Source organism: Ammospiza caudacuta, chromosome 6 (assembly GCF_027887145.1).
Source record: "Ammospiza caudacuta isolate bAmmCau1 chromosome 6, bAmmCau1.pri, whole genome shotgun sequence".
Classification (NCBI taxonomy): Eukaryota; Metazoa; Chordata; class Aves; order Passeriformes; family Passerellidae; genus Ammospiza; species Ammospiza caudacuta.
The window spans coordinates 54,157,499-54,179,561 of NC_080598.1; the positions used below are offsets into that span (position 1 = coordinate 54,157,499).

The following is a 22,063-nucleotide window of genomic DNA, read 5'->3' on the forward strand; positions in this document are numbered from 1 at the left end:
TATATAACATATATATAACATATAACATATAAAACACAATATGACATTGGTCACTTATGGGCAGCCTGTGAACATGATGTGCTCCAGGTCCCTTCTGGTAGATCAGCTGTGTGCCACAATGTTCCCCACCTTGACCTTGCAGGTTTTTTTCTGTAGTCATTCCTAGCTGTTCATGCTAAATTGCTTTTTCCAGATTGTATTTCCAGTTTGTCAAGATCACTTGAATTCTAATCCTGCTGGTGGTGTTTGTGCAGCCCCTCCCAGGTTGCTGCAATCTCCCAAGGCCTGTCTTGTTCATGTATGCTTGAGCTGTTCCTAATAAGCTTTATTTCATTTTACAGAATGTTTTATTCAGTGCTACTGAACCCCTTTGGAGCACTTCAGAGGGGTGGTGGCCACTTTATGTACTGGTGCAGAGAACAAGGGCTCTTTGGTACAAAGTCTGAGATGTCCAGGGCTGGTTCACTAAGGCATGAGCATGGCTTTGTCCCACTGGGGAGTTTGTCCTTTGTTCTTTTTTTCTTGCTTGGGGTTTTGTTTTGTTTTCAGTTCAAGTTACATTTGTGAGGCAGCACTGTGTGAATGTGGATGAGTTTATTGATCTTGTGTGTGGGTGGGACAGTGAGTCACTAGAGATGCTTGTATTTGTGTGATAAACAAAGGAAGTATTTGGGCTCTTAGGTAGTATTTCTTAGATCAAGTATTTTGAATATTCATCCAGGGCCATATGTGTGCAGTAGAGATATGGTTTTGGAGAGGACACCTAACCTGATGCAGAAGGAAAACAGATTTAGTCATTCTCCTCTTCTCTCAGGCTGTTTTCCTAAATTTTTCAGAAGCTGTGTCTGATCTTGTGTCTGCTTTGTTGATGTGCAATGCCTCTGGCTCAGAGTGTGACTCAGATGCCTGTTGGGACACTTGTGCCCTCCAGGCTCCATGGACTGGGCTCAGCTGTGACTCCTTCCTTCTCATTCTGCTGAGGCTCTTCCAAACACAACTTGCAACTGCTGGGATGCGTCCCCTGCAGGACTGGAGTGAGGGCTTGTGCTTTTCCTGCTCTCTTCTTCTTTGGGAGCACCGAGCTTCCTCACTGCATGGCAAAATGTGGGCCCTCAAATAAAGCAGGCAGAAAAGAAAGAACCCAGAGCAGCTTGGGGAGCATACAGAGCCTACCAGCATGTACAGTATGTGTCTGAGAGAAAAGTTATGACTTAATCTAACCCTTAAAAAAACCTCCTATCTTTGTCATTCTGTCTTTTAGGTGGAAGAGGCCTTGCAGAGGATGCTGGTGGGGTGAGATGGCAGAGGGAATTTTCCCTCATTCCTATGGCAAGGAGTGACCCTGTTGGCTGTTTGCTGTCCTCAATGGCACACAGGGGAAATCTGTGAGAAGGTGCCACCAAACTGAAACCTGCTCAAGGGCATCAGGAGACTGGGGAATGGAACAGGAAAAAGGCAGAGAGCAAGCAGTGTGACAGAATAAACACTGCAGGTAAGTGTAACATGAAGCAGTGGGGCACAATGAAGTGGGAAAGGAACAAAAATGTGGAGTTGTGATGAACTCGTGGAAATTCTGGTGGCAGTGGCATGCAATAAAATATACATTGTTGACTCAGGTGTTTAAAAATCTTTCTGTTTGCTTGTGAATTTGGCATCAACAATTGGCCATATCCCAGTAGAAAGGTCCCACTACAATGGGGAGGGTGGTGGATGAGGGAGCCTCCTCTTTGCTCCCTAGAGCTTTGCTGAGGCTTGGCCAGCTCTGGGACTATCCTGATGGGAATTCCCTTTCATGCAGCCTTCTGCCCTCAGACCCTTCCTTAACTTCTAAGGTTAACTGCTGCATCATCACAGCTTCAGCTGTCATTGTGTTACCTGGAAAAATGCAGTTTCTCTTTCTATTTTGAGCTGTGACTGGATTTTGAACTTCTCCCTAGCACCTTCTTTGGTTCCCTGAATCACTCTTCAAAGTCTCTTTGGGGCAGCAGCTCTGTGCCCCATGACATGTGAATGTGGATGGCATTCAGACCCTGTGCAATGTGAACATTGCATTTACAGCAGCAAACTGCTTTGAAGGAAAACCTTGCATTTCCCAGAAGCTGCAGTCCAGCACAACCAGGCTTGATGACAGAGTCCTTTACAGAATGGCCTGGCATCCAAAGCAGTATAAATAAATCCAAGTGGTGAGATGAGAGAAACATTGGGGCACATTGTACATAGGAAAACAGCACCTTTGTCTGAAGAATAATCTTCTCCAGGTGAATTCACCGGGTGCCTTTGTGTAGATTAATTTTCCGTGTCCATTTTCCAGGTCCATTTCCTTTGTTTTCCTAAACATTCTTGTGTTTGCTGCCCTCCTTGTTGTTTGCATTGCCCCATTCGATGTTATTTTATTGAGTCAGATCTGTGGGATACTCCAGAACCTCTGGATGCAGCTGTACTTGAAGGCAGAGCAGCTAAGGCATTATTCTCAGGGGACTGGATGCCTTTATTATCCATTAACTTTATGACCTTGGGTGGCTTTAGGATATTCTCTGACGTCATTATCCCCCTGGCTTCAAAGGTACTGTATGCCATGTTGAAACTCCTCAATCTGATAAAATCCCTTGATAAGACTGGAGCTTCAAAGCATGAAATGTAACTGGTGCAGCTGTACAGGAGCTGAGTGCTGCTGAGACAAAGTGCCTTGCTTACAGATCTGCTGATGGCTGGAGGCCTTGTGATCCCCCAAATTGTCCTGGTCAGGGACAACATGTAAGGCCTCTTCCGTTCCCAGGGAAATCATGGCAGACACACAACTGCCTTGGCTAATACTTCAAATTGAGCTTACCTGAAATGCTGAGCTTGTGAGGAGCAGAGGCAGAGGTGCTGGGGGACAGGAGTGGCTTAGTGTGCTCTAAGTTGTCAGGTGCTCTGAAAAGTTCAGTCTAGCTCCAACTTTCCATCTTTTATCCTGGTAAAATGGAGACATTTTTATTGCTGGGAACACTTACCTTCTGGAAAGCCTGCCCCTCTCCAGTTTAAGCAGCATTAGCCAAGTTGTGACATGCACCTTCTGCTGTGTGTCTCAGCCTCTGCTACACGTGTATGTGGATTAGTTTGTGTTACTGGCATGTTGGAGAAGAGAAAGAAGCATAACCTGCACACTAAACAGTTCACAACGTTTGTGTTCATTCTGAGGAGGAATCTATCCCTGTTCATGCTCAGTTGTCTTGTGCTTTGTTCGAAATACAAAACCATAGCAAACTCCTGGGTGCTTCCCTAGAAGCAGATGAAAATGAACAGACCGAAAAAGCAGAAAAAGCTGCCTACAGGCATTAGCCCAAGGTCTTTTCCTTGGCATTTTCTTTGTTTTCAAAGATCATGCATACTTTGGGGTTTTTTTAACTAAACTGCTGAGTTTTCTGCTTTTCTGTAATTTTTGTGGTCAGCAAGAAGACTCCAAGAGGGCTGGCTACACATGCCCTTGCTGAATCTTGTCTCCTCTTATCACAGGTTCCCTCTTTTTGCCTGGCCTGTGATAGTACTAGGATGGCTAAGAAATGATAATTTCTTTTTTAATGTGTATTTGGGCAAGGACCTGAGTCCAAAGTACTTGAAGTATTGCAAGGACTATGTTCTCTTCTATTTGCTGCAGGTGGAACAGGTTTCTGAGCTGCTGGCTTTCCTTGGGGAAGGCCAGAAGACTCTGCATGCCCGTGCAAACAGGGATGCTGAGAGCAGGTCTCCTGCAGAACCCAAATGCTGTTTAGCATCACAGTTTGAAGATGCCAGGGACCACAAAGAGGCATGCTGAGCTAAGAGAGGGGGCACTGAGTGCAGTCACCTGAGCTAATAACTCTCTACAGCCCAGCAGCTTTACCCATTTTCCCCTCTGCAAGTTACTCAGTCACTCAGCAAATACTCTTGTGATTGGTGACAGTGAGAAAAAATGTTGGGAAATCACTCAGGACAGGAAGATAAAAGCTCAGTAACTGGCATCTTTATAGCATTTTTCCAGCCTGAATTTGCAGACAGTATAACCTAAGCCTCAGGCTGTTTCTGTGAGGTAAAAAGGTGCAATTATGTCTATTTTATAGATAAGAGAGCTGATAATACTGATTTAGCCCAGGGGAACAAGAAGCAGAACTAGGAGAACAAGCTCCTTTGCCTGCCTCATTGCTTTGTTTTTAAGTTACCCTGTTCCTACAGGAACCTTTCCGTGAGGCTAATGGCTTTTCACTGCTAACAGGTACAAAAATATACTTTCAACATCACGTACTTGAAATCCTCTGGCACAAGCTGTATTCACTTGCACAGCCAAGGACTGGGAGACTAGGTGTCCAGCTAAATCTAAATCTATGCTAGGCTATTTACCAGAGTGGGCACACAGCCACTAAGGTTTGTGTCTGGACCATTTTTCAATATGTTGGCCTGCTTCAAGGCTACTTCCTGCTGGGCCATTTGTGGGCTTCCAGCTGTTACGTGGAATGCTTGTTGTTGCAACAGCCTTATAGTAAAGGCACCCATTTCTTGTAAACTGAAAGAACAGGCTTGGCAGGATGACCATTGTGCCTCTACTGAAACTTCCCATGAACTCTGCAAGTGGACACTCCTATGGCTCCTGAACAAATAAGGCAGGTGATAAGTGACTCTGTGCACTTCCTATGATCCTCAGAGCCTGGTACTGCTAGTCCTGGTGTCTGAGTATTCTTTGTTAAGCATGAGAGTGCTCCTGAAAAAAGCTATGGAAACTTCTGGCTTAGATTTTAATTTTTCTCCTGGTCAGGCCAATGGAAAAAGTCAGGTTAATGTTGGAGGCATAGGACTGAACACTTGCTGCTGAAATGGGTCTATATCTGCAGTAGGACAGTGCACACAGGCAGAGACCCCTGAATTAGTATTGATCAAGTTAGGATGGGTATCAGAGGCTGTTCACCATCACCCCTCCACCAACAATGTGGGGTTCTTCTCCAGCATTAAACTTGCTCTGTAGCAGTATTTTAAAGGGACATACTTTGCCTTTTAGTTGTTTTCTATTTCTGCAAGATGAAATTCCTCTGTATATATCCCCTCTCAACATAAGCTCATTATAATGCTGGCATTTAGAAAAAGCTCTCTTTTCTGAACTCTTTGGTGCCAGGTTTTTCTGTTAAGTAACCCTTTCCCATGTGACTTTAGCAGCTGATCTCAAAGTCCCAGACAATAATGCCTTATAGTTCTAGAGCTGGGTTTTCTTTCTAATTTCCAAGTAGCTCTGAGGTTGTTAAGTCATATAAAATCAGCTAGTTATAAAGGAAGAGGACCATTGGCTAGTCAATAATGTAGCATCTCATAGATTTTTCACTGGTGTAAAGCAGAGGTCTCAAGGAGACACAGTTTGGGAATATTGCAAAAAAAGATACAGCAACACAGACTCTGGAGTGAGAACTGATGGTGCACCAGCAACATCAATAAATGGATTGGGAACTTGTCTCTGTTCCTACTAAAAGAGCTGTGTTTTACTGTCTAACACCTGAGGTGCCTCTGCTGAAAGGAAAGAGGCTTATACATTAATATCAGCATGAAATAAAGAGTTCTTTATTGCTTGGTGGCAAGGAAAAGCAGGCCAGGAAGGTGAGTGCTTCCTTCTGCTCCTGGCTCTCCAGGCCTGCTGCCAAGTCACTGACTACATCTTCTGTTCATTGAAGTGCAGAAATTGTGCAAGAGGTTGGAAAGTAGCTCAGAAAGCAGTCAGAAAGTCAAAACAGTCCTGACACCCCCTCCCTCCATCACAGCAAGGAGTTCTTTTGCAATGCTGGCAATTCAGGCTGGTATAAAATCTTTCCTGAGAGCTTGCTGGGGTGGTGCACTGTCAAACTTCCCCTTTTTACTGTGCATCCCAGGGTGATGTAATCAGGGCCTTCCAGGGGCTGAAGGGAGCCTGCAAGAAAGAGGGGGAGGGACTGCTTACAAAGGCATATGGCTGCAGGTCACAGAGCAATGGATCCAAACTGAAAGAGAGTAGGTTTGGATTAGATATTAGGATGAAGTTCTTTGCTGTGAGGGTGGTGAGACACTGGTCAGGCTGCCCCATCCTTGGAAGTGTTCAAGGCCAGGCTGGATGGAGCCCTCATCAACCTGCTCTAGAGTAAGTTGTCCTTGCCCACAGCATGAAGATTGGAATTAGGTGATCTCTAAAGTCCCTTGCAACCCAAACCTGATTCTATGATTTTGGGGAAAGATCTATGTAACACTTTAAATTTTCAATATATACATAATTTCACAGGGGTGTTTGTGTAGGATAGGTGCTAATATTGTTACTTCCACCTTTTCCCATTATTTCCTCCTGAACAGAGACTTGTGGCTCCCTGAGAAGCGTCCAGATCCTTGCAGTGTCTTCATGGCAGTGGACACATCAGTTATGCTGATGAGAAGATTAGGTGTAGGGAGAAGGAATGACTTGCCCAAAGCCAGAAAATCTGTGACTTCTTAAATTACTGTGATTATCTTCAGCTTCTTAGGAATGTGCTATTTTCCCTGCCTTTGGGAATGTGTGTAGAAACATTGCAACCTCCTTTCAGCTTTCCAGAGGTGAAATCACGTATCACTTATACCCGATGCACTTGCCAATGCTCAGAGTGCTTTCCTTACTGCCTCTGTTTGTTTTGCCGTGAGATTCCTGCTGTGAGTTCTCAAGTCCTTGGAATTATTGGTTTTCCTTTAGTACCTGAGATAAAGGACAATGAGCTGCTTTGATTTGACAATCCACAACACAGCTGGAGCCAGGAGGTTCCACCCCCCATCCCACCCCCAGCACTGGAGCCAAGGGCCAGGCCCTGCCAGCTCAGCACTGCTGGTGTCACCGCTGTCACCCTTTCCTGTTCTGCAATGTGCAAACAGCCCGGGGGCGGAGCGGGGCGATGCTGTTTGAACAGTCCCTCCAGTCAAGGACTTTTCCAAAAGAAATTGGACAGGAGTTAATGGTGTGCATGTGAGTGCAGCATTGCACAGTGCAGGTGGGATGGAAAATGCAACACGTTGTGGCAGGAAGTGAGGAAGGAGCGTTTTCTCAGCAAGCCTGGCTGGATGAGCTGGCAGCTGGTGGCAGAGCATAAAGAGGACAGGCTTTGTAGGATGGATTTGGTAAAATCCTGTGAGTGAGCTGTGGAATAAGATTGGAAAAGGAGGCCTCTGCTATTTTGTCTCACCTGTATGATGCTATTTTGTTGTCATCTTATTGCAGGGGTTCCATACTGTTGTTTCCTTATCACCAAAGTTTCATACCTTCTTGGTGTTTCTCATGGGCATGTCCTCAAAGCACTGACTCTTTCTTCTTCACAAAGCAGCCAACAGACTCCCATTCCCTTCTCAACCAGCCACCCAACTCTTTTATAGCATCTTTTTCTCATTGGTTACAGCTGTGGCCTGTTAAAGTCAGGCCTGCTCCTAATCTTTGCTAATTGGCCCAGCTGCAACTCCTTAGGGGTAAGATTACTTTCTACACTATCTTTGTTTTCTTGTATTCTATCCCCCTACACTATTTAACACTGCCTGCCTGCCTGAAGGCTCCCTTCCCACATTTCCTTTTGCTCCATCACTTGTTCTGGTCTTCTAGACCCTCTGCCACTTTGCAGTGGAGCAGTTCTCTCTGCCTGGGTGGGCAGACAGCTGCCTCCTCCTGTGAAGCAAATGAAGTGTTTCATCCATCACACACTGGGCAAAATTAGGGCCTTCCTCACTTTTTATCACTCAGTTTCATGATTTTCTGCAGATTGCTTCATGTCATCAGAGCTGTGGTTTAATCTGACAGAACCTTCCATGCTCTGCTTTCTCAAACCCCCCTGTGAAATTGGCCAATTTTGAACAAATCTCTCTTGAACAGTTTGCTACTGGAGGAAAGAAGTCATGACTTATTTCTCATGGAATGCTATCCCTTGTGGAGGCTCAAAACATGTTTGGTGTGTGATTTGCTAGGCCCTGCTTTGAGATGACCACCTAGGTTAGGACCAGCACTTTCTCTCCTCACTGCATAGATGTGGACCATGGTGTTTATTTGCAAGCTAGACTAGCAGTGATCTTTGGATCTGCAGCCCTTGAGCACTGTGTCAAAGTGGGACAGGAATGATTAATATTTCATCTTGGAGAAATGCCTGATAACTCAAGATTTCTTTGGGATGGATTTTCTGGACTGTCTCCATTGACCTATAGCACTGGGTTTGGGTAAATTAATGAGGCTGGTAAATCTCTGAAGTGTAGGGAAGAGAGGATGGAGGAGGAAGCTCCTTCAGAAGAAGAGGAGTGAGACCTCAAGGACTCTGTCTCTGCAAGGAGCCCTGGTAGGAGAAGTTGAATTGCTGCCTTGAATTCCTTCCCTTCCTAGTAGGGGAAGTTGAATTGCTGCTGTGGAAGAGGGTCCCTCTCTTCCACAGGGAGTTGGTCTGTGCTGTTTGGAGTGTGCCAGCAGTTACACAGGCTTCATTTCTCAGATGGGGTGTCCTTCACACAGGATTACGCCTCCCTCAGTATTTGCTCTCATGTGAGCACTTGAACCCTGGTGTGGGGCTCCTCTTCCAGAGGACTCTTGCCCTGCTGCCATCACGTGGTGGCCAGGCTGAGCTTGGCAGTGGATCCCCTTTTCCCCTAAGTCCTGACTGCCCACCAGGAGCAGAGAGTGCTGTAGTGGTGTTTGCTGAGGCTCATGTTACTGTGCTAAGCCCTGGCTGAAGCAGATGTCCCTGAGGCACCTCTGTGTGTGCATTCCTCAGAGCTGGCTGTCTCAGGGATACCTTCATGGGTCAAGGTGAAATGGTTCAAGCCCCAAAATATTCTTCTTTCACATGGACACCTTCTGAATGACCTCTATTTGTAAAGCAACCCCAGTCAGATGGAAAACCTGACCTTTCCTGGTATGCCCCATTGAAGGGACCAAAACCATTATCAGAAGATTATAGAGTCAGATTCCTGCTATATAAAGCAAGTGACATTTTGCTAGGAGCATTGGTGTGAATGGATGGTAAAAAAATAAACAAAGGATTAATTTTCTTCCACAAAAGGAAGGGGGTTGGGTTGGTTGGGTTTTTTTTACAATCTCAGACAATTTCACGAGGAAGATTCCCTTTGAGCTGTTCAGCTCAGCTAAAGAAAGTAGGAATTTTGCTTGGTCTTTTGACGTTTCATGGAAAATAATAATTAGTATTAAATGCTTTAGTCAGCCAGAGTGAAATGCCAGCCAGCCTCTATTTTCTCACTGATATGACACCAGTGACTGCAATGTGTAGAAAAATCCCACCCCCATGTGCTTCCAGGCTGCCCCTCCCCAGGGGACTGTGTCCTTGTCCCTGTGTGTCACTGACGCAGCAGGTCCCATCTCTGTTCTGCTGCTGGAGGGGTTCTGCCAGGACAGCAGCAGAATGGGATGATGGGAGAAGAGGAAACAACAGATTTCCCTGCACTTGGCATGCACAGACTGTTATTAACCATTAATAACTCCTGTATGGACACAAGAAAGAGCTACTAAATAACCCAGTGTGTTTTTGCAGCTACATTGCTACCTCTCTAGATAATGTTTTACTTGTGGTTTTAAGTTTTTTTTGCTGTCCTTGCATGATGTTAAACTGGAATAATCTGTTCTCTTCAGAACAGAAAGCATTCAGGGAAGGATGCATAAGAAATCACAGGAAGCAAGTTAATAAAAATACTTTCATTTTCAATTCCCAGAAACTCTGCCCTCACACAGAGCTGTTGTCACTGCCACAGCAGCCCCAAATACATGCTTCAGTGAGAAATATGTTCCTGGAAAATGTGCAGGAAATGGCACTGGGCACTGAAGTGCTCAGCTCCCCTGTAAAGCTGACCCAGGGGGCAGCAGCTGTGAAATTTTCTTTTCCTTTTGCTGCCAATGTACCTTGGCTCTGACCCGGGAAAACCTCCACAAGAGGGGTAAAATTCAGGTCACGCCTTGGCAAGCCCTTCATTGCATCAGGACTTTGGTTTCCAGGGTCTCTCTGGGCAAAGCTTAACCTCCCACACGTAGATGGGGCACCCTTTTGTAACAGGACTGTTGTGCAAAACCAGGCAATATGACATTTCCTTGAACTCCTGGTTCCCTTTGATCAGCAGGTCTCTCTACAAGGAGCTGACATTGGAAAGGGGGTTAGGAATCTGAGCAAGAGATGAAGAGCTGCCCCAGGGGCTGGGAGAACTATGCTGCTTCTGTCTGAAATAGAAGCAAATACTCTGGATGTGGTTAGGTTAATTATTGGGGTTCACAATTTGTATAAATAATGAGTAGGTAATAATCTATGGGGATATATGTAAAAGTTAGGGTCAGCTTCATGCATCAGGAAAATCCAGAAAAATGGCTTGGTAAAGGCAGAAGGAATTTCCATTAATGGAAAGGGTGTGTGGTTTATCAGAAGAAGAAAGAGTGGGCTGGGATAGGGGAAGGAGGAATTCTGCAAATAGCCACAAATGCAGCATCTCCATGGTACAGCCAGCAGTGTCCTCTGTCAAGCGAGTGTGCAAAGCTGTCTTCTGGGGCTGGTAACAACAGCAGGGCATGGCCCCTCACAGCCAGCCTTACCCTGAGAGCCACCCCCCCTTGGGACTTTCCAGGCAAAAGGGCACAGGGAGCAGCAGCCCTGGCGCAGCATTTCAGGGCTTCACGGGATTATTTATTCACTGTGTTCCTGGAACACTTCCAGGCTTCCCAGCTCTGCCACAGCGTACGGATTCATCCAGTACCCACAAGGCTCCCAATCCCCGAGGCAAGGGCAGACTGTAGGAAGGTGATTCCTGTCACAAAGCAGTGTTTCTGGAGGACTGGCAGGGCTCTGGGAAGACTGAACAGGATCCTCGTCCCCTCCCTTCCTCCCCAGCGCTCTCGGGGTGGTTTTGGCAGCAGCCGCGCTCTGCATGGATTTCATTGCTGGGGCCATCGGAGGTAAATGCATGAACTGGGGCTTGTTGGCCAAAACAGATGGCTGTGTTTCCTTCTTGTTCAGCTGAGGAGCAGCTCTCAATAGCAGAGCTGAGAGTCTAAATGGGGGGCTGCTTGTTAAAAGTGTGTTCTTCCTTACAAAGTGGGAAATGTGACCAGAGTAGGCTCACAGAGCTGCTGGAGAGGCAGCGCTGCAGCTTGGTCAGCTGAGGTCATTGCCTGCAATCTCTTCCACTCTGATTGCATTGGGACAGGGTAAAACTAATAGGAAGAGACAGAGAGTAATAGGTTTTGTGCAGATACAAGCCAGCTTGTATAGCCCTGACAGTGAAACCCTCACGTGTCTGGCATGCAGGGGTCCCAGTAGGCTGCTGGAATGTCGTCTCAGGGGGGCTGAGGATGTGATTTGTGAGAGCACAATGTTCTTACTGCATTCAGATTGTCTGGATGAACGCCCTTTGCATTATCTTGGGTTAAGATGCATTTGCAGTTGTGATGGTGATCTCAGCGCAGGCAGCAGGCTTTGATCTGGGAGAAAGTAGGTTAGCTGTATATAAAAAAAGTAACAGGAGAGAAGTGTGATTAAATTCTAGACATTTTTAGAGCATGTACTGCTCAAACCCATCTTTGTTTTAAACGACAAAATGTACCCACTGGTCTCAGTTCTTTGCTGAAATCTCGTTAGATTCAGTGGAGTATACAAGATAATATATGCCTATATATTATATTTTATATATATATTAAAAAATATAAAATATAATATATACCAATAAATACCAGAAGAAAAGCCTTTGGTCACCACTGACAGAAAGGCCAGGTGAACCTACCAGGTGGCTGAGACATCCAGCCCAAGCCTGCATGACAGATCTCACTTTGACATTCAATGAAATTTGGCATTTCCCCTCACCAGGAACAGCCTATGCAGATGTGTTTGTCCTGGGAAGGACCATGCTGAGTATTACCCTGCCCATTTGATAGCTCATGACCCAATATGTGCCAGTGGGGAGAGGTTTGGCATCTCAGCAGCATCCAGCCCTGGAGGTGCCTGTTGTGCCCATGCTTGGGGTGTTGGTCTTCCAGGGGTGTTGGGAGACCCTTCCCAGGAGAGGAGGATCTAACCAGCACCACCATGATAGTTTGTCTTTCTCCTGCTGTGTCCCTTCTAACTTCAGGGCACTCTGTGGAGAAGGAAGCCCTGGCCTAGGGCTGGCAATGAGATGTCCATGCCAGAAGGATTAACCAAACCTTCTCTCAGACTTCATGTTCGTGGTGGGGAAGAGATGATGGCATTTTTTTCTTGGACTTCTTCGTTTTTTAGCATGGTTTGAGACAGGTTACTTAAAGACAAGCTTCTTTTGCAAGGGAACATGAAGAGCTGAAAACAGAGTTTGAACATGGCCATTCCCCTTGGTTTTTTGCCCTAGCTCCCATGCAAGGCCAGGGTTTGTGCTGTGACCCCCTGTCCAGGCTCCAGCATCCTGTTCTGCCCAGCCATGCAGCAAGAATCTCCCCTGTGCCCTGGACACAGGCTCAGCCTGAGGGGATGCAGGCTGTGGAGATCCAGCTGGGACCAGAAAATTCTTGGCTTGTTGTAAGGCGCTTCACTGACCTCAGCCTGTCAGAGAGCAAGATTTTTCCATCCTGTCCTCCATGTCCAGCTCAGAGCTCTTCTAGGAGGGATGCTGCAACTTCTCACTGGCTGGCAGAGGTGAGAGCTTGTCCATAGACAAGCTGAGGCCATCATCCTTCCCCTCAGATGGGATAGCTCCTGGGGTTAGACATCTAGCCTATAAGAACTGGGATGGTTTTGGTGCTGAGCTTGTTTTGGGGTTTATGTTTGCCAGAGCTGAAGCAGTTCTCATGTTCCTAAGGAGTCTGTAAACCCAGCTAAGGAGCATCAAGCAAGTTGAGGCAACATAAAAAATAAGAGTTTCTGTTTAGTAAATGACACTCTAGTGACCTAGATCTGTTTTCAGAGTGTCTTGGAGAAAGCCTGGCTTAAGCACCTCTGAAAAACAGCAGAGGTCATGCCCATTTGAATTTCAGCCTCTGCACAAATACTGTGCATCACCTCTGGGCAATGGATTCTGTGGCAATGAGGTAAAGAAACTCAGCACCTTCAGCCCCAGAAACAGTGATCTGCTCTGGCTCCAGATAGAAAAAACATGAGAGAAACCTGCTTAGTGATGTTTTAGGAAGGAGTCCTTCCTGGCCAGTAAAATTGAGCAGGAGGTTGGACTGGAAACCTCTTAAGGCCTCTTCTGACTTGAATTTTCCTGTGATCCATGCACACTTTCTAGCCCTGCTACAGCAGCAGCCTGGGCCATGGCAGGGAATGGGGATTGATGGCTGGGGCTGGTGATGAGTGCAGGGTGAGGATGATTTGACTCTTATGTCAGGATTTAAGATTTGGGGAAGTGAAGCCAAGGTTTACCTGGTGGTGGTAGTGCAGCAGGGCCTGCAGCAGGGCTGGGCTTTTCCACAGCTGGGAGGTTACATGCAGTCCAAGGAAAGATAAAATAATCTCCCTCTAGAAGGAACATGCTGTCTCCTTACAGATAAAGCAGCTCCTGCTGGGGTTGTGTGACTGAATGAAGCTCAGCTTGCTTAGGGTCAGGGCACTGATGTTCCCAACTGTGACAGTGTTCACAGGGGCCCAAGGATGAGGCAAGAGACGAGGATCTGACTCCATGTTTCAGAAAGTTTGATTTATTATTTTATGATATATATTACATTAAAACTATACTAAAAGAATAGAAGAAGGGATTTCATCAGAAGGCTAGCTAAGAAGAGAAAAGCAAGAATGATAACAAAGGTTTGTGTCTCGGACAGAAAGTCTGAGCCAGCTGACTGTGATTGGCCATTAATTAGAAACAACTCTATGAGACCAATCATGGATCCACCTGTTGCATTCCACAGCAGCAGATAATAATTATTTACATTTTGTTCCTGAGGCTTCTCAGCTTCTCAGGAGGAAAAATTCTAAGGAAAGGATTTTTCAGAAAATATCACGGCTACATCCAACTCTGCACAAAACAAAGGGTTTTGAAAGTCGCTGTCAGCCCATCCAGGGCATGGACACTGATCCCTGCTTCTCCTGGGTGTCTCAGCCAGGTTTGCCATCAGCTCAGGGCTGTTTCAGCCTCGTGGGCTCTGTACAGCTGCCCCTTGCTCCCCTGTGATTGCACCCCACCAGAATCTCTCTTTATTTGAGTTGCTTGCTCAGAGTGACCTGACTTGTACAGGGGCTGTGAGTGATCCATTCTGAGCACTCTGTGTGTGTAGGGGATGCTGCAAGCTCTGCTCAATACCCAAGAATATCTCAGATAAAGGAAGCATGAAAAATGGTTCACTAAAACCAAAAAAGATAATTCCCTTGTTTTTGCTGTTTATTTTTGTCACAGCTGATGCAGGGTTACTCAGCAGGAATCCCACAGGAACCCTCTCCTGTATGCCCACGGTTCATTGCTGGCCTTCTTTGATTTTACTGTGCAAACAGGGCATGTGTGGGTCATGCTATCTTAGTGCCAGGCTATTTATATCATGTGAGAGTGTGCAGAGCCCTCATTCCTCAGCCTTTGGTAGACTTGGCCGAGCTCCTCAGCTCTGACAACTGCTTGGAGTGCTTTGTGCCCCTAAGTAGCACAGTTCATGGCAGGTTGGGTTATTTGGAGGTTTGGGGGATTCACATCTTTGCTGGGAGCAGTGAAAAATTTGCTTTTATGGTCTCCTACCAAGTGGAGATGTTTGATCCTTATTGGAACCAGGTTGATGGGGAGCCTTTAGGGCTGAAAGAGACTGTTTAGGGCAACCTACTGTGCTGCTGTCTCTGTATCTTATCATGTGAACAGGGTGATTTCTCCAGAAGGGAGGTCAGTTCTTGTCAAACACTGGCCCAAATCATCCTTGGTGTGTGATCTGCATGTGCCAGAGCTCCTGGCTTCCTCATCCAGTGCAGTGAGCCAGGACTTAGCTGTGCATGGTGCCCCTGTGTCCCCAGCATCTGCTCAGCCCATGCCCATCTCCTCTAAGGTTCAGGAGTTCTGAAAACGATGAGATGTGTCACAACCTCCCAGCTGAGGTGGGGTGCACGGCCTGGGCACTGCAGCTGTGAGGGCAGCATTGCCATCCTGGCAGTGGCCCATCTGCTGCCTGTGTCCCTGTTTGCTCTGGCCAGGAGCCTGGGACAGCACAGGTGTCCCCAGATGACTTTGTGCATTGTCACTCTCTGCCTGGACCTCAGCCAGTGCTTCTCCAAGCCATATTATTGACTGTGTATTCCCCCTTGCCCTCTCTCTTCCATCGCTGTCTCTCTTCCATCTAGGCCCTTTCCCCTCCTTCATTGCTGTTTATCTGCTGTCAGATTTGATAGGTGTTTTTGAAGAACAAACCTCAATTTTCTGCAAGAAAGATGCTGTTGGTTGTTTTCCTCTGTAATGCACTTTGGGATTGTCTCCTGGTGACTCACAACAGCAGCTGCTGCTTTTCTCCAGAACATGGGAGAGCTTTCCAGAGCTCTCAAGCAGCCATGTAATCGGAGGTGAACATGCCCACAGTGATAACACATTTTTGAGTAGCTTGTGTTTTAATTTTTCTTTTTTTAAAGAAGAACTCAGTGAGAGGCAGTTTTCAACAGGTAAGCCCCCTGATGTGCCCTGTATCTCTGAATGTCTGACAGGCTCCTCCAGCACTTCTATGAACCTGATCTCTGTCTAAATAACTCACATGGACACAGCTCCATTGTTCTGCAGCCTGATTTCCTCTCAGGTGGCTTGAGAGGTGATGTACATTACTGAGGTGATGTACTGGGAGGAAGTTTGCTGGTGAGCACATTACCTGCTAGCACTTAGCTCAGAGCTGAGAAATGCAGTGAGGTGAGATCTATTTGTTGTTGCTACAGAGAGAAATCCGTGTTGGAGCTCTTTAGCCCTCCTTGCTTGCCATTAAGCTTTGTCTCAGGGGATTATTGCATATCCAGGGGCTATTTTAAGGCTCCAGGAGTAGCTCCAGGGTGTGTTGCTGGAGGATTGGACACGCTGTCCCCGCATGTGATGCTGCGCTGGGCGGGCTTGGCTGCCCCTGGGCACTCCCAGCACTAATCCCTGCCTGCCCCAAATCCCGCCGAGCCTGGAAACCAAAACTGCTCCAGGCTCTATGAGTGGGGACGCTTGGGCATAGCTCAAAGAAGCTGTAGTGCCCAAGCTGAGAGGGGAAACAAGCACAGCCTGGTATCCTCCCTCCATTCTTCGTGGGGCAGCGCTCTCAGGGTCTCTCCCTGCCTCATCTTCCTCAGTCCTGTTGTTCATGATAAGTTTCCTATGCTCTGTTTCCTCCTCTGGGTGAGCCTTGGCCACACAGAAATTTGCATTTTTCTCTGTCATTGATGGCTCAAACGTCATTACTGGAGCTGGAGAAGTGTGGTGCCAGGCACAGCTGGGCTCTGGAGCTATTTTCTGCTATTCCCCAGTGCCCTTCTGTGATGGGAGAAAGCTCTGCTGTGACATGTGCTGTTAACCATCTCCTACATATTCTCTGTTTCAGGTGGCCTAAGCACAGCCGTGGGTTATCCACTGGATACAGTGAAGGTACCTGTTGGAGCTTTATTTTTTGACTATAGAACAAAAACACAGAGGCCCCTTTGTTTTCCCCCTCCTTTTCAGAAAAATAGTCCCATGATAATACTTTATCTGCATTGCATCCCTGTATCTCACTGTATTTAGTTGTGTTTGTCTCTAAAAAAAAAAAGAAATTAAACACCAATCACTTGTTTTTAAAATTTTAAAAGTTTAATAGTAATAAAATGGTTATAAAAATAGTAATACAAATAATAATAATTTGGACAATTTTAATTTGGACAATATGAGACAATAAAGACAAAGAGTTACTGACATCTGGGTACCTTCTTCTGGGCAGCAAAAAGGACACACCTTAACAGACGATTAACCCTTAAAAACAATACCCTGTTGCATATTCATACACCTCATACATGATGCATAAATTCCATTCAAATACAGGATTCTGTCTGGTCAGTGTCAACTTCTTCCTCTGAATCCTAACAGCGTCTTCAAGGCAGGAAGGAGTTCGTTTCTTCTCATAAGAGGGCAATAAATTCTTTTTCTCTGAAAGATTTAGGTGTCCTGTGGCTGCAAGTCATCTTGCTGCAAGTCCTTTCTTTAAAAAAGTATCTTACATAGCATTGTTTCTATTTTAACATTTTTTATAACCTAAAACTGTATTTAACACACTACTTAAGAGAATTAATACAGCATTGCTTTCTAACATAACACATATAATATTAATTTTAATATTTGTGAAAAGCCAATCATAAAATACATGCATTTTTCACATTTGGTCACATTATTTTATGGTTAATTATCTGGTTTGCTGCTATGGCATTTGTTGTTTTATTTATTTTAATATTTTATCTGCATTTTAAAGTTGTCCCTGTATTCATTCCTAGGTGAGAATTCAGACTGAGAACCACTACAGAGGATTTTGGCACTGTGTTCAGGAAACGTACAGGACAGAAAAGGTGGGTGTCTCTCAGCAGCACTGCAGGTGCCTTGTTTCAGAGCAGCAGAGCTGCCTCTGTCACTTTGGGGACGATGGGCACCATTGCATGCAAGCATCAGCTGGGAGAGCCCTCAGGGTGAAATTTAGCTTTGCTGATGAGCTGTCAGGTGGGAATTTGTTTTGGCTCAGCAATGCCCAGCCAGTGCTTTTGAGCAGATGCTTTCCCATGCCGCTCACCCTTAAAAGTCGCCTTTGTCCTGTTTCCCACGAGGTCCGGGGCTTTTACAAAGGGGTGACCGCCTCAGCCCTCGCTGTATCAGTGGTTTCCTCAGTTTCCTTTGGCACCTACAAGAACTTCCTCGGCGCCCTCTGCAAGCTGCGCTACGGGGCTGCAGATGCCAAGCCGTCCAAGCTGGATGTTTCTCTGGCTGGAGCTGCTGCCGGCGCTGCCCGGGTAGGTGAACACCCTTGTGAAAAACGCCAATCACTTGCTTTTAACATTTTAAAAGTTTAATAGTAATAAAATAGTTATAAAAATAGTAATGCAATTAGAGTAATAGTAATTTGGACAAATTGAATTAGGACAATATGAGACAATAAGGACAAAGAGTTACGGATGTCCGGGTACCTCTTTCTGAGCAGCACGATCCCAAAAAAGGACACCCGTTAACAAAGGATTAACTCTTAATAACCTGTTGCATATTCATACACTTCATACATGATGCATAAATTCCATTCAAACACAGGATTCTGTCTGGTCATCATCACCTTCTTCCTCTGAATCCTAACGGCGCCTTCAAAGTGGGAAGAAGTTCATTTCTTCTGATAAGAGGGCAATAAATTCTTTTTCTCTGAAAGATTCAGGTGTCCTGTGGCTGCTATCTGGTGCGAGTGCCTCATTCCTTTCTTAAAAAAATCCCACTAACATAGTTCTAATTTTAACTACAAAAGTTACCTTTTAATTACAAAACTATGTTTATTATTAAAAGGTTAGTACAGCACTACTGATCAATACATCAAAATACATATGGTAAATATCTGCGTAGAGCCATACAATATGCACTTTTCACACCCTGCAGGGAAAGCACAACATGAGAACTTGTTCACAAACACAGGCAGCTGGAAAAGCAGGGAATGTTTTTTCAGTCCGGGAGGCCACAGGGGAGCTGCAACAAGCCTGGTGGGTTTGTTTTTGCAGGGGAGGTCATGCTCTGCCCTTGCTGCCCCTTCAGGCCTGCTGGGCAGCCCGTGCTGGATTTGGTTTGCAGCGCCAGGACGCTTAAGAACGTGCCATTAACATGACACAGACCTTGGCAGCAAACGCAGGACGAGGAAGAGAACACAGCATAGGCAGCAAACTCCCCCAGTGGCTGGAGGGTGTGTTTGTGTAAGACAGACAGACAGACAGAACTTGGAGTGAAAGCATCCAGGATTAAACTCAGGGGGTACCCCTGGGAAGTGATGCTGTGTGACAGTGGTCACAGGCGTCTTTGGATGAGGGAAGAGACGAGAATGTTGACTCCATGTTTCAGAAGGCTTGATTTATTATTTTATGATATATATATTACATTATAACTATATTAAACAGAATAGAAGGAAAAGTTTCATCTCAGAAGGCTAGCAAAGCTGAGAATAGAAAGGAAAGAATGATAACAAAGGCAGCTGGCTCGGACAGAGAGAGAGAGCAGCTCTGCCGTGAGCGGTCACTAAATCCAAACATCCACACGAGACCAATCATGGATCCACCTGTTGCATTCCACAGCAGCAGATAACCATTGTTTACATTTTGTTCCTGGAGCCTCTCAGCTTCTCAGGAAGAAAAAATCCTAAGAAAGGATTTTCATAAAAAGATGTCTGCGATAATGCTGCATTTCAAACCTGCAGGATCCTCAGGCAGGGCCGAGGCTGGGTCCAGGAGCAGTTTCCCACAGGCAGATGAGGGTGAGCATCCACAGGTGCTGTGAATGTGGTGGAGCTCATCCCATCACAGCAATGGCATGCTGGGCAGAAATGTGTGCCTGGCCACAATCCTCTTACAGAGCAGTCCAGATGCTCAGGCTTCTAGGTGCTTCCTACAGACAGTGACTCAACATGGCTTAAATTTTTATAGCTGGGATGGTCTTGGTTCAAATACAAATGCAAACAAGAGCCCTGATATGTCCTTCCCTGGCTTCCCTGTGGCTGAGGACGTCCCTCTTTCCACACCCATCCAGTTTAGCAAGTAGTTACAGGTATTTAATATCCTGTGTTGAATGTGCCTTGTCTTTCTCTCTGCTCACATGTGTCCTGCTGCTGCTGGGTGGAACAGCACAGACAGAGGGGAGAGGCTGGAGCTTGCTGGAGCTCACAGACAATGCTATTGCCTGAGAAGCTGGGAGACAAGAATTTACAGGAGGGAGACCAAAGCACTGTTTAACTGTGAGGATTAAAATGCCATTCTCTGGTGTTGCAGGTTGTGCTGACAAACCCCAGTGAGGTGGCTAAAGTTCGGATGCAGACTCAGAGGGACCCATGCCCTTCCAGCACACATCAGCCTGTTTCCAAGCCAAAGTACCAAGGGTCTCTGCACTGTCTGAAGGTTATCATCAAGGAGGAAGGTTTTGGGGGACTCTACAAGGGCTGTTCTGCATTACTCTGCAGGGATTGCTCTGCTTCTGCAGTATATTTCCTTTCCTATTCTGTTCTGTGTGACTGGCTCACACCAGATGGGAGAAATAAACCAGGTGGGTGTTGGAAAGCATCTGGCATTACCTGCAAAATTGGCTTATTTAGTCCCACACTAAGAGGGAAACCAGGCTCTGGGCAAACATCACCTAGTACCCATAATACCTCACCCAGATCCTCATGAAGATTTGCTCTGTGTGTGCTGGCTTTGGCCCCAGCCCTGGTGCCAGCAGCCTGCATGTGAGGGCTGCATTGTCCCCACTTGTCCCTAAGCAGCTCCTCCTCCTGCAGGAGGGGCTCTCACCACACACTCTGGTGCCTGGAATGTGGATATGAAATCCTGTTAATGTGAAAACAGGGTAACAAGAAATTAAACATGGACAAAGCTCCTGGGAGCCCTCATGGAGCTCAGACAAGGGTCAGCCCAGAGCTTGAATATGAAGTTTAGGGAGAGAAGGTAAAGACACTTCAGGTTCTTAGTAGTGATTTGGCTCCAAAAAGCAACTATCCACTTTGAGAAAAGATTGAATAGGTAAGATTCACCAAAAGAGCATCTCCCTGAGAATTATAAAAATTCAATCCATCTGAGGAGGGTGTGAGTGCTCTCAGGCTGTACCTCATGTACTTCACATGGTGTTCAAAATGTCACGTGCAAAAATTCTCTGAGATCACTGGAAATGCACAACTGCAAGAGCTGCACAAAATAACTCCCCAAAAACATAAAGTTACCAAAGTTTCTTGTCAAATCTGAGATGGATGTAGCTGAATGAGGTGCAAGTGAACTGCCCTTCTCCCTTCACTCTCTCCTGCAGGTTTCCTTGTTGTGCTGCTTTCTGGTGGTTTTGCTGGAGTCCTGGCCTGGGGATTTGGTACTCCCATGGATGTCATCAAATCACGCATGCAAGTAGATGAATCAGACCAGCACAAGTACAAAGGCCTGATCCACTGTGTGAGGGAAAGTGTGAGAAAGGAGGGGGCAAAAGTGCTTTTCAAAGGACTGGGTTTAAACTGCATTCGTGCCTTTCCCGTGAACATGGTAGTGTTTGTAACATATGAAGGTGTACTGAGATTTTCAGATCATTATATGAACAAAAAATAGCTTGTTCCACTCTGTCCAAAGTGTATTTTATTTATTTATTTTTTCGTAAGACAACATCCACAAACAACTGTTGAATTGGTGGACAGCATAAGAAGCATGGACATTTCAGCCCAAAGCTGACAATTGATGGATTGTTTTATTCTTACAGGATTACAAACTCATCAGGGAGCCTTGGCTTCATACAAAACCTCCCTTTTATCTCATTAAGGTATTTAGATTGTGGCTGCTGCTTAGGCCCTTGAAACATTTGTGAATTTTTATGTCCTAATAATTTGTTTGTCTGAGCAGGGATTTTGATAAATCAAGTAATTTTTTTCTACTGGCACAGACAATGATCCTCCCAACAAAAGAAAGAGCTGGAGGGAGTTTGTGTAAGATTTAACACTCTCCAGCATGTGCTCTTTACATGCTATGCCTGCACTGCATTCAGCGAGTGACTCACACATTTGTGCTCCAGGCTGCAACCTCCCCTTCCCAGCAGTAATTTTCCCAAAGCACTCTCCAATTATATTCCCTTGGCAGGAGCTGAAGCAGGAATGTCCCTTCTTTTCCCTGCTGCTCTCTATGAGTGGCAGCCATGCTCTGTTTACATAACTGTGCGAATGGTCTGGCTGCAGAGCCAGGCTGGCTGTGGGATTTTCTCCCTGAAAATCCCTCACACAGCATCATCCCTCTCCCCAGGCCATGGAGCAGCAGCTCTCCATGGCACAGCCTCTCTTGGCACAGCTTTGGAGGCTCTGTTCTCATCCTGGAGCGAGGGCAGGGATGGATGCAAAGCCTCTCTGCTTGGCAGAGGAAAGGCTGCCACGAAACCCAAGCACTGGCAGGGTTAGGCAAGTTGGAAGAGAGCTGCAAAGTTGTAGAGCATAATCAAGATTCCCAGCTTT

The 22,063-nt window shown here is 46.0% G+C and overlaps 1 protein-coding gene and 1 long non-coding RNA gene across 2 annotated transcripts; one reads left to right on the forward strand and one right to left on the reverse strand.

The window, feature by feature from the left end:
- Window positions 1–5,358: 5,358 nt before the first annotated feature.
- Window positions 5,359–7,321, reverse strand: LOC131559469 (uncharacterized). The gene is made up of 3 exons (XR_009274884.1): window positions 7,170–7,321; window positions 6,576–6,688; window positions 5,359–5,902 (listed from the first exon to the last, which is right to left on the reverse strand). It is a non-coding gene; the product is annotated as an uncharacterized LOC131559469 (long non-coding RNA).
- A 3,360-nt stretch (window positions 7,322–10,681) lies between these two features.
- On the forward strand, window positions 10,682–21,176 carry LOC131559246 (solute carrier family 25 member 47-like). The gene is made up of 6 exons (XM_058807550.1): window positions 10,682–10,903; window positions 16,442–16,485; window positions 17,361–17,432; window positions 17,685–17,867; window positions 19,866–20,136; window positions 20,890–21,176. Exons 1-6 carry the CDS (start codon window positions 10,876–10,878, stop codon window positions 21,174–21,176), a joined length of 885 nt encoding a protein of 294 aa, XP_058663533.1. The 5' UTR covers window positions 10,682–10,875.
- The last annotated feature ends 887 nt before the right edge of the window (window positions 21,177–22,063 follow it).